Source organism: Tenrec ecaudatus, chromosome 4, assembly GCF_050624435.1.
Source record: "Tenrec ecaudatus isolate mTenEca1 chromosome 4, mTenEca1.hap1, whole genome shotgun sequence".
Classification (NCBI taxonomy): Eukaryota; Metazoa; Chordata; class Mammalia; order Afrosoricida; family Tenrecidae; genus Tenrec; species Tenrec ecaudatus.
In genome coordinates, this window is record NC_134533.1 from 115,901,672 (window position 1) to 115,915,471 (window position 13,800).

A 13,800-nucleotide genomic window follows, 5' to 3' on the forward strand; every position below is an offset into this window, starting at 1 on the left:
ACGCAAGCCCTTTGCAACTGCATGGCTGCCGACGCGGAGCGGGTGGAAAGGTTACCCACCCCAGGCCTCCTGCATTACTGGCCTCTGCTACTCATGCGTCTTCAGAGATGCCTGCCATCTCTGCCATTACCTGCTGCAACTGTTTGATGCTGCTGCTGTTGCCCATTTTTTCCAGGTGAGCTTTGAAGGCCTGGATGCTTGCAGCCCCATCTGAGAAGCGGCGCACAGGGGAGAAGCGCTCCGTGGGGAGGTGCAGGGTATTGGAGTCCTTGTAGGTAGAGCTGAATACATGGGAAGAGAAGGTTAGGGGCGAGGACGCAGGGGCTCTGATCACATCACACAGGGACTGCTGGTCCAGAGAAACACAGACGCCGGCTGCCGTGCACATCCTGCATGGTATGCCACCGCCAAAGGCCAGCTGCTTCTCTGCCCTGCATCTCTCCACTGAGCTCCAGGGGCACTCCTTCCATTCCCACTTACCTTCCGGCGGCTCTGTTTCCGAGCCCGCTGAGGTCCTGGGATCGAGTGTGGCCGGTTCTTACAATATTCTATGACCCCAGAGAGAGACTCATAGCGACCCCCTGTGGGTTTCCGAGACTGTCCCTGGTGACTGGAGTGGAAAGCCCAGTCTTTCTCCAGCGGAGCTGCTGGTGGTTTCGAGCTGCCGACCGTGCAGATCGCAGGCCAATAGGTAACCACTATGCCACCAGGGTTCCTTAGAGAAGAGCTTCTAAATACACCCCCAAGCCCCACTACCCCCACCGGGCTGAGTGGTATACCTCTCCCTTTTACAGCCATCTCTCCACCTAGTGCCATGACTGTAGGTAAGCCCCAGTTTCTTCCTGAGCAGTAGTCTGTGGTTGTGTTGAAAGACAGGCAGGCAGTGGGGCTGGGGCTGGGGCACATCTGCTCTCGAGATCAGAAGCAAGCATATTCTTCCATGTTCTCAAGAGCATGGGCACAGAGCTGATCAACCCGAGGCTACCTACTGTGGGAAGTCACCTCTCAAAGCAGCTGCATCTCCTCCAGCCTCCCAGGGAAAGGGTCACGTGGATTACCTTCAACCCCACTGCACCACCAGAGCCCAGCCAGTATCTTAGCGGGGAAAGAACGGCCTACTGATAAGGGCTGCCTAAGACAACATCGGGGGTCAAAAGCTAACACCTGCACTTAGGATCTAATCAGAAAGGCAGGCTCCTGGGGTAAACAGATAACAGAGTGCGGAGGCAGCACCTGACAGCTGATGGAAAGGACCCAGGGTCCATGCCCAGGGCAGAGAGAACATTCTACTGCGCCGGGGGCAAAGTGAGTCCTCACCTGGACCTTTATTTATTTTGGATGGAAGCAAAAACAATTGTTTTTGGTTTTTTAAGGATATGTTAACAACAAAGTTTAAACCTGCTCTGAGAGGCGAGGGAGGGACCCAGAGGAACTGGATGGCTGTGCAGAGGTGTCAGGGGGCAGAAAGGCCTTTCTCTTGCGTGTCTAGTACTTGCTCCTCCAAAGATGGACTGGCATGACCGTGCAACTCTGGGGGTACCCCAAACCACATGACTTGGGAACCAATCCAGAAACAGTGGCCAGGAGAGCTGCTTGGAGGAGCAGGCTCCTGAATAGTTTGCATTGGTTTTCTACGTCAGGCTTTTGCAGTTCAAGCAAGCAAATACTATTTTCACCTAGAATGTGACCCCTCCCTTTCACTGTTTTTGGGTTGGGTTTTTTTTTTTTTTTTTTTTTTTTGCGTGATGGACACTTTTCTGATCCACTCAGAACACTGTGCTCCCCCGGAAGTGCACTGAAGCCCTCCTCTCCCAGCCAAGGAAGCACTCCTGGCCCGGGGGTTCCAGGACTTTGTCGGCTCCGCTCAGTGCAACCCATTAACTCCAGAGGAGCTGAACCGCCATCTTGAGCCACCGCTCCTGGGGCAGCACCGATGGTGTCGGCTGTGGGACTGTCCTTAGCAACCACGTCCAATCTCAGGGCAGCCCCTGGGAGGCTGCCGTTCCCACGATACTTGTCAACCAGGAATCTGGTGCAAGATGGTGAACTCCACCCTGCTTTAGTACCACGTTAATACATCAAATGCAATTTTGAAATGGATCGTCTTCCCGGATCAGCAAAGTTGATCTGAACATCTCTTCTTTTTCCGTGTTTGGACGTCATGACACCTCAGAAGAAGAGCTGGAAGGGCCTTTTCGTGCCCCAAATAAAGGGAGCTCAAGAGCCCATCCTGGCCAGACAGCTTCACTTTACGGCCTTGGAGAACTGTCTTTGGTTTTCTCCCAAAGGCTACCCTCACTTTCTCCCGTTGCCCTATTGTGTACAGTGACACTCCACGCCCCCCACCCCCACCAAGACACGTTGAGGCGTACAATAGCCCTTGCACAACCTCCTGCTCATGAAGCATTCTGTTTCTTTTTATGCCACTGGTTTGGGTCCAGGAAACTCTGGAAACACTTTTAGCACGAGTGTTCACCAGGGAACAGACAGCGGACACGGATCCAGCAGGACCTGCTGGCGGGGCGGAAACCACACCAACACAGCTGTGGGTCCGTGTGGCCTTCCCTAAGCAGCACCGGTCAACAGGTCAGAGGGTCTGCGACCAAGGCGACTGAAGAGGCATGCTGATCTGCTCGTTTCCCAGAATAAGAATACCTCCTAACGAACACGTAGGATTGAATGAGGACACGCACAGGGCTTCAACTACACACTTCACTCCGACAAGGGCTGAGAACGCAAGTGTTCCACTGTGGGTGAGGAGACATGGAAACGAGGGGAGACAAGGCACAGCGCTGCGGAGAAATCTCGGGAAAACAGAGCAGCTCTCCAGTACATCCCCTAAAGTCCCCTCTGATACGCACCCATAATCCAGGTCCCAAGAGACTGTCGTCAGAGACAGCAGTGTCGCTCTGCACGAGCCAGGGTCTCAGACCATTCTCGCTAAGTTACCGGCAAGTCTATCTCCCTCCCCTCAGAGTTCCAGCCTGGCACCGACGAGGCCTGGCCTGCTCAGGGTACCTCTGTCTCTTCTGACTGCCTGGTGGGTGGCTAAGCCCCAGCCCCACAGTATGCGGTGGCTGCACGAGATCACCCAGGAAACAGAGTTATCAGCGGGATTCCCTGTGAACAGCTTGCTCTGCAGCTTTCCTAAGTGTGGGTGCTCTCCACAGGCCTGTCCCACCCCACAAAACAGAGACCAGCCTACGACAAGCTCTGCACACTGGCCGTGGCACTGACGCTGTGTCCCGTCCCGTCGGCTGGCCAGGAGTTTCCGGATGGACACAGCTCTGACGTTCAGTCACGGAGGCATTCTGGGAAGGGAGCCAGCTTCAGCTAACAAAGTGGCAGGCCCGCTGTTTCCAGGTCCAGCAGGGTTCCATTTACGACGCTTTCTTGGTCAGGAAGGTTGGTAAGTTCGCTTGCGTGTCTTCAAGAGGATGGATTACAAATAGAATCAAGACTGGCAAGAAGATGTGGCCACGGAAATCCCGCAAGAGCGACTTCTCAAGCACGCAACTCAAGAGATGCAGTCCCTCTGCGCCACCATCCACCAGGCGCTCTGCCTCCACCCCAGCCCGGCCGCCCAAGGGCACTGCGCTAGGAAATGCAAGTTCTTTTGCGGGCACTGGGCTATTAAAGATGGAGCTCACTGATATGGCTATAAATCTACCTATTTTCCAGGTGGCTTTCCAAGAGCTTCACCTGCTCTCAAGTTTCAAGTCCAATTTCATCTATGAGTCAACCTCTGAAGTCACGACAAGCAACTGCAGACAGTAAACCGGATAAGGATTGAGAGAGAAGGATGTCGTGTGGCCCCAGGGCCCAGGAGAAAACCTTTGCCCTGTGCCTGGCTTAGTGCAAGGAGCTAGTTGCATTAGAAGGACATTCAAGATGACAGGGGACTTCCCTTTGAAGCCGGGATGCTAGTCACCGTCTGAAAGACCAATCAGAAGGGCGCTGTCCGATGAGCCTCAGGGGGCTGACGCAGCTCACGTGGCTACTCACCGATGCTGATCAGGTACCAGGTGAGGAGGCCAGACCCGGGGGCGGAAAGGCTGCTGTCCTAGTTGCCGTTGTAGGTCCGGTGGGATCTCAGCTGTAGGGTTGGTCATGGCCAGTGTATGTCTTTTGGACCTATTTGCCAAGTACCTGCAACAAGCAGGAGCACATTTCACAGTGAAAATGACGGATGGGGATGTTCCTCAGCAAGACGCACTAGAAGCTCATCCAAGGCGCTCAGCAGGAAGTCACGCCGGAGCTTCGAGAGGGCTCACTGTGCGCAGACCCCTGGCAGGATGGAAGTGAAACGTCTCTGACTGGCCGACAAAAGTCGGCTTCGCACTGCGGTGGCTGAGTCCTGAACTCAGGGTAGCCGCTGACGGGAAGAAAGAAGACCGGTCTAGCTCATCAAGATAAGAGGATCAGGGCTCCCTACGCCAGCCCATCCACCAAAAGAGCATTTCAGCTTGTCAAGTCCATGGCTCGCGCTCTCCCAAAGTTCCAAAATACAAGCGATTCCCCAAGTCAGAGGCAACGGGCCATGGAGAACCGTTCCTGGAGATGAACCAAGAGAGATTCAAGACTGTATATGCCTCTGGATCCCAGGTTCTGAGCACTTCCCCTCTGCCCGTCACTGTTTTCAAGGCCCTCCCATGTGGGATAGATAAGGGAGTCCCCAAACCAGCAGTCGCCCCCTGCCCCGGGACTTAACTCAATCACCCGCGAAGGAAAATGGACGCTGTCCCAGGAAAACCCACATTCTCTAGAGGATGAAGAAATGAGACCACAGGAAGTGGTTCGAATGGTTGCTTTTGGGACAAAAACGGGCAAGGAAACTTTAGTGGAGTTTCAAGAGGTGACAAGGTGCCCTAGCGGATGGGTTTTATTCTACTGCTCCCTCGTCCCCCTTTGGTGCGTGATGCCTTCCACTTGCCATTGGAGGGCGTGGAGTAAAGAAGCCGGGCTCTGAGCCCTCACATTACAAGCGAGGGGCACCTTAGCCTTGAGGTGCCGATCTCAGGAAGGTGGACGGGGAAGATCAAGGCAAGGAAGAGAACACAATGCTGCCCACTGATGGGTCAACGGCAGTGAATTTCCTAATCTCTCAGGTCCCGGATCTACAGGACCCCACAGGACCCATTTGAAACCTTATCGTGTTTTTCTGCTTGCCAACAAGCAACACGGCATCAACAACAACAAAAGAAGTCACCAGAATGTCCTTCTCCGGCTAAGGTGCAGCAGGAGCTGGCCCATCTACCACTGCCGTCTCTGCCTCTTACACAGCACCTCGCTCACACAGAGCTCCAGGCAGAAGACCGCACTGGCCGGGACTGCTCAGCGCTGAGGAAATGGTCTCGTATTCTTATTTTTAACTACTTCGCCCAGTTAAGCTACAAACAGGTAACAGACGGTGATTGGTGGTATGTAAACTTGCATTCGGTCAGTATTATTTGATAAAGACATCCAAAGTTTCCCAAGAGCCCATGAAAACCATTTTATTTCAACTTCCCTCAAGGGAGAACATAAAATCTTTAAGAACACCTGTATTTCTGGGAAAATACATGCTGAATTCTGGTCAACCCCCTCCCCAGAAAATAAAAGCCAACTCCCCCAGGGGGCATGCATGGGGCTGAGCACCACAGCTCAGGGACTGCGGGCGTGAACCGACGGGAGAGCACGCCTGCGCCACTGCTGTTCTCTGCACGTCAGGCATCAAGGTTCTGCAAACAATGGACACTCGCGTCTACTCCTGGACCACATCCCATGTTCGTTGGTTTTTATTTTTCCTCCCCCCAAAATAGCTTTGTTGGTACAAGGGGGAGGAAGAAACACAGAAGCACACAACACACAATAACAAGAGGTATTCATTCTCCCGGAAAGGAAGAGTCCATGCCAGAGGCCCGTGGCCAGACTAGCTAGGATCACGGTCATCCCACATCTCCAGTTCCTTTCAGGAAGCAGTTCTCGCAGGCAGGGGCAGGCTTGGGGCCTTTAGAACACTATCAGAGTCGCAATAGGAAGGCAGGGGCACGGGAGGAAGGAGGGAGGAGGGAGAAAGTTCTTATGGTTATTGCTGGCACTTAGGGGGTTTCCAGTGGCGCTTATAGAAATGGCATTTTCTGGGTAGTCTTCGGTGTACTTCCATGTGGGGAGGCACATGCCCTCTGGCTCGAGCAAAGAGACCACACACATGTCGCAGCTGCGCCGTACCACCGCCTTGGGCAGAGGTGACCGCTCGCTGGTTGCAGGGGGAGCCTGCCCAAGGACGTTCTGCAAGGCCTGCCAGATGTCACATTACCTCTGCACAGCTTCCTGGTCGGGCTCCCCATCCGAGCTCTCCTCGTCCACAGGGGTCACTGCTGGCACTGCCTGGAGAGAGACAGGAAGCAAAAGCTCAAGGTGGCGGCCGATTTGATTCAGCAAACGCCACCAGTGTCAGACGCCAGTGTGGACCAGGCCCTCCTGCTCTTTGGCTCGCAAAATGTGCCTCAGGCCTTTGGGGCACGCCTCCGTGACTCCACTGCCCCTCTTTTCCCTGGTCACGTTTGCGCAGACTGCTTCCTCTTAGCCATTTTCACCGTTTCATTGAGCAATCCAACAAGCAGCTGAATGTCGACTCTGGTCCAGGGTCAAATGTGAATTTGCAGAGACTCTCTGCCTTCATGTCTACAGTCCCCTGGAGGGCAGGGGTTCCCTAGGGAAGAGCAGGCCCTCTGGCACTGACAGAGTGCTTGGGGGTTGAGGGTGTCCTTGTGCAGAAGCAAGCAGCCAACCTGGGACCTGAAGGATGAACAGGGGCCGGCCAAGGAAACAGGGAAAAGGTTCTCATGTGCAAAGCTGAGAGGAGAGAAGAGGCGTGTGGGTGTCTGAGGACCAGAAAATCAGCAGGGGAGACTTTCTCCCAGAACGTCTCAGAGCGGAGTTGCTCCAGAGTCCAAAAAGGCATCATGGCTTTTAAACAAGACACATACTAGGGATTCTCAAAAAGTTCGTGGAAATATGGAATTCAAAGACAGTAGGATTTTTCCACAAACTGATTTGAAGCTCCCTCACCTCCACCCCCCTCCCCAAATAAACATTTCAAGGAAAATTTAGAGCAGGACATAGAGATGTTTAACTGGAGGCCAATGCTCCAGACACACTTGCTTCCCACGAGAAGCCCTAGGGGCAACGAGCGTTCTCTGGGCCCGCAGGAGGGGGCTCTGCGTGGGGGCTGGCCGGCTGTGTACCTCTGTTCACAGACTCGCACCCCAGCACAATGCAGCAGATTACAGAACACGAAAGCATTACAGGAAAGCAGAAGAATTACAGAAGAGCATTTAAAAAATGATGATCATTATAAAACAGAGCAAAACCTCTTTATTTTTTAATGGTGGTGGTGGGGGTGTGTGCATGTGTGTGTGTGTGTGTGTGTGCGTGTGCATGCGTGTGTGTGTTTTCCATTGTTGGCACGTCTCTGGGGGTTCCAGGTCCTTCACTGCTGTTCTGGGAGGGCAGAGCACACAGGCCTAGGCAGGAAGTGGCTAGAATTGAGGCCAGAGAGGAACACTACAGCCGGTTATAAACGGCCTTGAATAGCACATTAAGAAGTTTATTTTGAGGGAGGGTGAATCACTAAAGGATTTCAAATGGGGACATGATGTTACACGATTTATTTTAGAACGCTGGTGCCCTTCAGTTGCAGTGTGGAAAGGGCCCGCGACGAGGCTCAGGGGCTAAGATTGGCAGCAAGGAGCCAGCAGCGAGGAGGCCACCCTGTTAATCTGGGCAGAGGCTGACAGCAGCCTGAGAGACGCTTAACAGGAGCAGCGGGGGTGGGGAGAAGGAAGAGGGTGACCGCAGGTGACTGCACAGGCGGTGGCTAAGTGACTTGCAATACGGAGTAGGGGACAAGGAGGTTGAAGTTAAGCCCCAACCAGGAGAATGCCAGCGACAGTCACATGCACCTCAGGAGTTTGGGGAGGAGTGCAGGCGGCTCGGCATCGTGACACGTGTGTTTGAGGACATGTTGAATTATAATTGCCAGTCCTCATGGGATCCCCAACCATGTCTGTTCAGGAGGCAGTCATATAATCTGATGCATGAAACTCAAAAATTCTGGACTGGAGAACCAGACGGTAACAGAACTAAGGGAGTGGACGAGCACACCCGGAAGAAAAGGAAAGGGAGATGAGAACCTAAAGCGCTCGGTTGCGCCAACTTCAAGGAGCGGGCAGAGTGTGAGCCTCACAAAGAGAGGCCGGGTGTGGTGACGGCCTCACAGAAGCAGAGGACGGAGACACTTCCCGGAGAAAAGTGGTCGTCAAGGACCAATCAGAGAGTCGGGAGGGCCAAATGATAGACTCAAAACGTCCAGGGGAGTTATCAATCTCAGCTTCTTGGAGACACGGGTAAAATCCGTTTCAATGGGCAGAGCATGTCACCCCACCTCCCATAAATCTGGTCCTGATCCTCCTTAGCCCTTCCCTGCAACCTCGGCCGCCTCATACGTTTGTGCTGTTCAGTGTGGCACTTGGTCGTCGATACTATTTCACTGTGATGCAAATACTTCACTCTGTTTTCCCAGGTTGTAAGCTCAGTGGGGCCAAGAGCATGTATCTAATTCTTCTGTCTTCTAGGGAGCAGTGTAACTGACAGGGTGGCCCGGGGGCCATGCCAGTCCACAAACTGGTTTGTTACCAACCTGTGCTAAGTAGAGCAAACCAAACATGTGCTTTTACAAACTTAGACAGAAATTTTAACAGAGCAATTTTGTCTGTTAGATTTCTGAATAAAACATTTATCCTTGCTCTTGACAAGTTTTTCCATTTTCATTTTTCTAATTACTTACTTCTTTATAAAATGTTTACTCCACGATGGGATGAAGGAAAAAACAAAACAAAATCAGTCCTCTATCACAGCAGCCGTTAAGAGATCAAAGGATACGTTGCAGTAGGTAAATCTGCTGCGCAAGACCTCTCTAGGGTGTGGAAAAGCAAGGGTGCTGCTGTGAGGACTGACGTGTGCCTGACCCAAGCCAGGGTGTTTCCATCATCTCATCAGCCCGTGACCGTTGGACCCTGAATAAAGGAGACCGGAGGATGGATGCGTGTGAATGAATGGTGGTGCTGGAGAAGCATACTGGGCTGCTCAAACGACAAAGGACAAAACAATCTGTCTTGGAAGAAGAATGCGTTCCTAAGAGGAAAAGATGGCGAGATTTCGTCTTAGGTACTTCCCGTGCGTTGTCCGGAGAGACCAGTGGCCTGGAGAAGGACAGCATGCCGGGCAAAGCCGAGTGGCGGGGAGAAAGAGGAAGGCCCTCGGGAGATGCAGGGACACCACGGCTGTAACCATGGGCTCAAGCCCAGGAACAACTGGGAGGGTGGCCCACGACCTGGCACTGAATCATTCCGTGTGCACGGGGTCGGGGCACCTGGCAACAGTGTCACGGGTGGTCTGGGAGATCATTTTTAGGTTGGAAAAGACCTAATGAGAGCCATGGACATAATCAATACCCGGTTTTACATACTGAGATCGAATGAGTGCAGGGATAAATGAATGGGCTTGCCTGTGATAGGAAAACAGTCAGGGATAAACGGGAAAGATCTTTGAAGGCGGCCATTTGAACACACACGAGGCCGTCGAAGGAGGAGCTGGGAGACCCATCCGCGCAGGGATTCTAGGTCATACCAAAAGGGCGAGCAATGTCGATCCAAGGAGTTGAGGAGGAGGTCCCCTCCTCAGGGAGAGGCAGCGAAAAGGCAGCTTGCTCACAGAGCCGCTCTACTCCACTGCCTTCTAGCAGGAAAAAACGGTACGAGAACGCTTTGGGGCAGGCTGCGGCTGGCCTGCCTAGCAGCTGACAGGAACGTGCCTGTCCGTAACTAGGGAGACTCTCCAGGCGTAGGGCGCAGTACAGAAACTATCTGGATAACCAAGGGGTTGGCCAAAGATTGAGTCTGACGAGCACAACAACATACTGAAGGTCATTCACTGAGAATTATATATGCCAAAACGGGTGAGACTGCCCCTGCAGGGCGCTGGGAAAAGTGGTGGTGGTGGGGCCCTGCAAGAACAGATACCTACACTTTATCTTGGATTATGGGCTATATAGTACAAAGGATTTTTAATTGCCAGAGGAGCACTGAGAAATTTTTCTTTCTGGAAGGTGGGGAGTAGGCCAATATGTTTGGGAACCTATGAATTTCTTTTGAACCTAGGAATCTGAGAGAAAGGAAATTCAGATATTTTAAGTTGGAGACTCCCCAGATTCCTACATCTTAACCCCCACCCTCCTTATGGCAAAGTAAGCAGGCCTGTGTTACCACTACTCACGGGTGTCATGGTGACGAGCGGGGAAGGTCCCCGTGGGCGCTTCAGCAGCTGTTGGGCATGCAACTGAATGTTAGCGCCTCCGTCGGATGCCCTTCGGCCAAGGGGGCCCATTCCATTCAGCAGCTGGAGGGCAGGTGGCTGCAACAAGGACTGCTCCTGCTCGGGGCAGATTGGGAAGGTTAGATTAATGAGGGTGGGGAGTGGGGAGATAGCTATAGTCTAATCTGCAGAAACTAGGGGATCTAGCAAAATCTCCCACCCGCACCCCTTTTCACACAAGCTGCTTTACAAGAGAAAGTCTCTTTTCTAAGGAGACCCGCAACTCGTGGGGAAGACCTTGTGAAACCTCTCAGAGGAAGGGCAAGTTTGGCTCTTCTGGGGAGAGCCCTTGCCCGTAGCCAGGTCAGTACCTTGTACTCAAGTTGCCCAGTTGGCTGCAAATTCTGCATGGGCAACAGGTTGTGCATGAAGTTCATGTTTGGAGGCACCTGCAGGAACGGGGCCTGCAGATTGACCCCAGGAAAGCCAGGGAGGAGCTTCTGCAGGTCTTCCATCACTTCCGTGCTGGCAGGAAACAGGACGAGGAGAAGTACCATTAGGACGAGTCCCCAAAAGTGCTCACATACAAACGGACAAACGGACACCGCTAGAGCTGACGCGCAGCTTACTCGTGTACGGATTTGGAAGTTTCCTGCTACGCCTGTCATGGTCCTCTAGGTTCCCAGGACACAGTAGAAACCTCAGACGTGGGAGTTTACTTCCTGTCACGTTATGCTTTAGGGCTAGGAAGGGCTTGCCTGACGTGACCCTTCCCGTAAAACCAAGAGCTCCGAGTTAAGAGGAAAGACCAGCCACCGGCCCGCCCAGGTCTGCAAGGCTTGGAGGTGAACTAGCCAGTTGCTGGAGGACCCAGGCCACCCGCCCAAACAATGGTCACCCAAAGTGCGATTCCCCTTGTCAGAGGTGACGGACTGCCGAGTCCTGCATATGCAGGGCTGGCTGTCGGGCGACAACAGTGAGTTTTACTGCCTACTTCACCCAGGGGTTCTTTCCACTGGCGAGGGCCACAGGACTCCGACCCCCTGCACTGACACGGGCTGCAGGGGGCACGGAGTTCCCTGTGGGCAGAGAAGCAGACACGTAGAGAAAGGAAGGCAGTTTGGGACATTCCCTCGGGAAAAGAGATGCCAAGAAAACCAGCTCTGGCCCTGGCTGGGCTTTCCAGAGACCTCCGGACCACAACCTCCTTTTCCCTGCTCTACAAAGAAAACAGCCCCCAAAGAGGCCAGAGACTTCCAGCACTGGAAGTCTCTGTTGTAGGGCAAAGACGGAGAGCTGGCCGTCAGCACAGACAGGCCAGGACGGGAGGAACCATGGATGGTCTCCTCCTGTGGCATGGCCACGGGGAACAGCCTAAAGGGCTGCTTGGGGGAAAGCCTTTGGGGAATGGGTACCTGTCAGTGGTTTGGGGACCTTGTCCAGTTCATTTCATTGTTAGTTGTCTACATACGTACATCCATGACATCGTGTCATTGGTCCTCACCTACCTCCCTAAGTCTGAAATCAGAACATCTATGAAACAAGTGACGACTTCTCTAAAACCAAGTACATTTCAAGGAGTCCTTTGTGGTGACTGCGATCTGAGGACCCCTCTCCATGGGCGAGGAGGCCATTGTGATGTTCTCAGGGTGTGCGGGCATCTTGGCCATGAAGATGGCTAATGGCCCAGCAAGCACCCTTCCGTGCTGCACTCAAATCACGTCTGATCGCCCACGGGCTCCTTCATGGCCTCCGAAAGGATGCTAACTCAGAGCGACCCCACAAGCAGGGAAGAACTGCCCCTGTGGGTTCCCGAGGCTGTAACTCTTTACAGGAGGGGAAAGTCTCGCCTTGCTCCCGAGAGGCGGCTAGTGGCTTGGAAGTGCTCTCCCTGCACGGTTAACTGATCGGCTGACCTTGGGGTTAGCAACTCAGGGCATAACCACTGTGCCTCCAGGGCTCCCGATGGGTCTACCAGGGACCCTGAATCTGGCTCAGCTCTTGTCCTGGGCCCTGGGTCAGAGCTCCTCCGCGGGAGACAGTGGCGCAGGGGAGCAGGCCACTGTAGCTACAACGTGAAGTGGGGCGGCTATTCCTTGCCTGGGTGGTGTTCACCCAGGGTGGTGGGCCCGGTACTCACCGTGGGTCTGCCACACCCACTGTGTGCCGCCTCATTGACAAATAGCGGACCAGTGCTTCAGGGGACGGCTCTTCACTCTCATCACTATCCAAGTTCACCGTCCCATCGGCCTGAGGGGAGGGGGGAGGGCAAGAAAGCACGATCTAATCAGAAGGGGCAGGAAGAAGGGCGCCAGAGGCAAGGGGGCTCCCCAGCTGACAGCGATCAGCGGTTCTACTTGCCTCCACGATCTGGTTCTCTGGGTTGATGAGCTGCACCTGGGGAACACTCATGTTGACCGCGGTCCCCGCCTGCTCCGCCTGCACAGCAGCACACAGACACACAGACACACACACACACCTCAAGCACGAGAAGGAATCGATGCGTGCTGAAGGCTACATTCCCACCCCGGCCTCCCTGGTTGGCTACATTCCCACCCCGGCCTCCCTGGTTCCTCTACCCTTCAAAGAAACTACCAGGAGAGACTCTTCAGAGACGTCAGGGCTTCCAAAGATTTGCTTTCTTAACACAAAACGCAACCTGGTTATCCGTGCCAGTGCCTGGAAGTGCTCCTTCCAAGGAAGGTGCAGCTTGGCTTGCTCTCTAATAAAGGAAGCCAGGAGGGCCGGGAGGGACAGAGGGACAGAGGGACAGAAGGGCAGGATATCCTCTTGGCGTCACTTTACCTGGAGATTGACTTGTGTTTGAAAGGCCATGGTGCGGGGCAGGCTGGGTGCTCCAACCCGCAACGTCTTGTGTCTCCTGTGACGATCACACAGCAGACTGTAGATGGCGCTATAGTGGTCGTAGGCATCTGACCTCAAGGACTGCGAGGGGGAGCAGGGGAAGGAGAGAGCCGCCTGGTCAAATGGCATGCAGCTGACCAAAACCCTTCCCGCGACACAACCGCAGGACCAGAGCACCTTCCTTCCTCCTTTCCAGGGCCCAAGGAAAGATGAACAGGAAGAAAGCAAAAAGAGCCGAGTTTCCAAAAAGAACAAAAATGGGAACAGAAGGAGGGTCTGTTACATTTCACTTGATTCTCCACTCTACCTGGAGGGTCCGCTCTTTGTCCAGCCCCATGTCCTCCATGGCCCCGAGGACGTCCTCATTCAGGGGCTCTGTCTGTCTTTCTTCTTTCAGCTCCTGGCATTCAGCTATCAACTGTAAAACACAAAAAGCAAGCTGTCAAACCTCCCTCTCACCATATTAACGGGGTAAGACCTATGTAATGGTCAAGCTACTCGATGCCTGGTCAGATTGTCATCTCATTCAGAGCACAGGAATGTCTGGCCTCAAACAAAATGTGAACAAGGCAGTATTGA

The 13,800-nt window shown here is 53.7% G+C and overlaps 1 protein-coding gene across 2 annotated transcripts in view; it reads right to left on the bottom strand.

Annotated features, from left to right (window-relative positions):
- Positions 1-13,800, bottom strand: part of SIK3 (SIK family kinase 3) — a 255,887-nt gene that overhangs the window by 18,735 nt on the left and 223,352 nt on the right. For both annotated transcript variants that reach the window (XM_075546636.1, XM_075546635.1), the window contains exons 8-16: positions 13,529-13,639; positions 13,162-13,302; positions 12,718-12,795; positions 12,497-12,606; positions 10,728-10,881; positions 10,318-10,473; positions 6,299-6,369; positions 4,006-4,149; positions 131-281 (exon numbers count right to left, since the gene is read on the bottom strand). In XM_075546636.1, the coding sequence (XP_075402751.1) occupies positions 131-281; positions 4,006-4,149; positions 6,299-6,369; positions 10,318-10,473; positions 10,728-10,881; positions 12,497-12,606; positions 12,718-12,795; positions 13,162-13,302; positions 13,529-13,639 (1,116 nt within the window). The remainder of the gene's footprint in view (positions 1-130; positions 282-4,005; positions 4,150-6,298; positions 6,370-10,317; positions 10,474-10,727; positions 10,882-12,496; positions 12,607-12,717; positions 12,796-13,161; positions 13,303-13,528; positions 13,640-13,800) is intronic.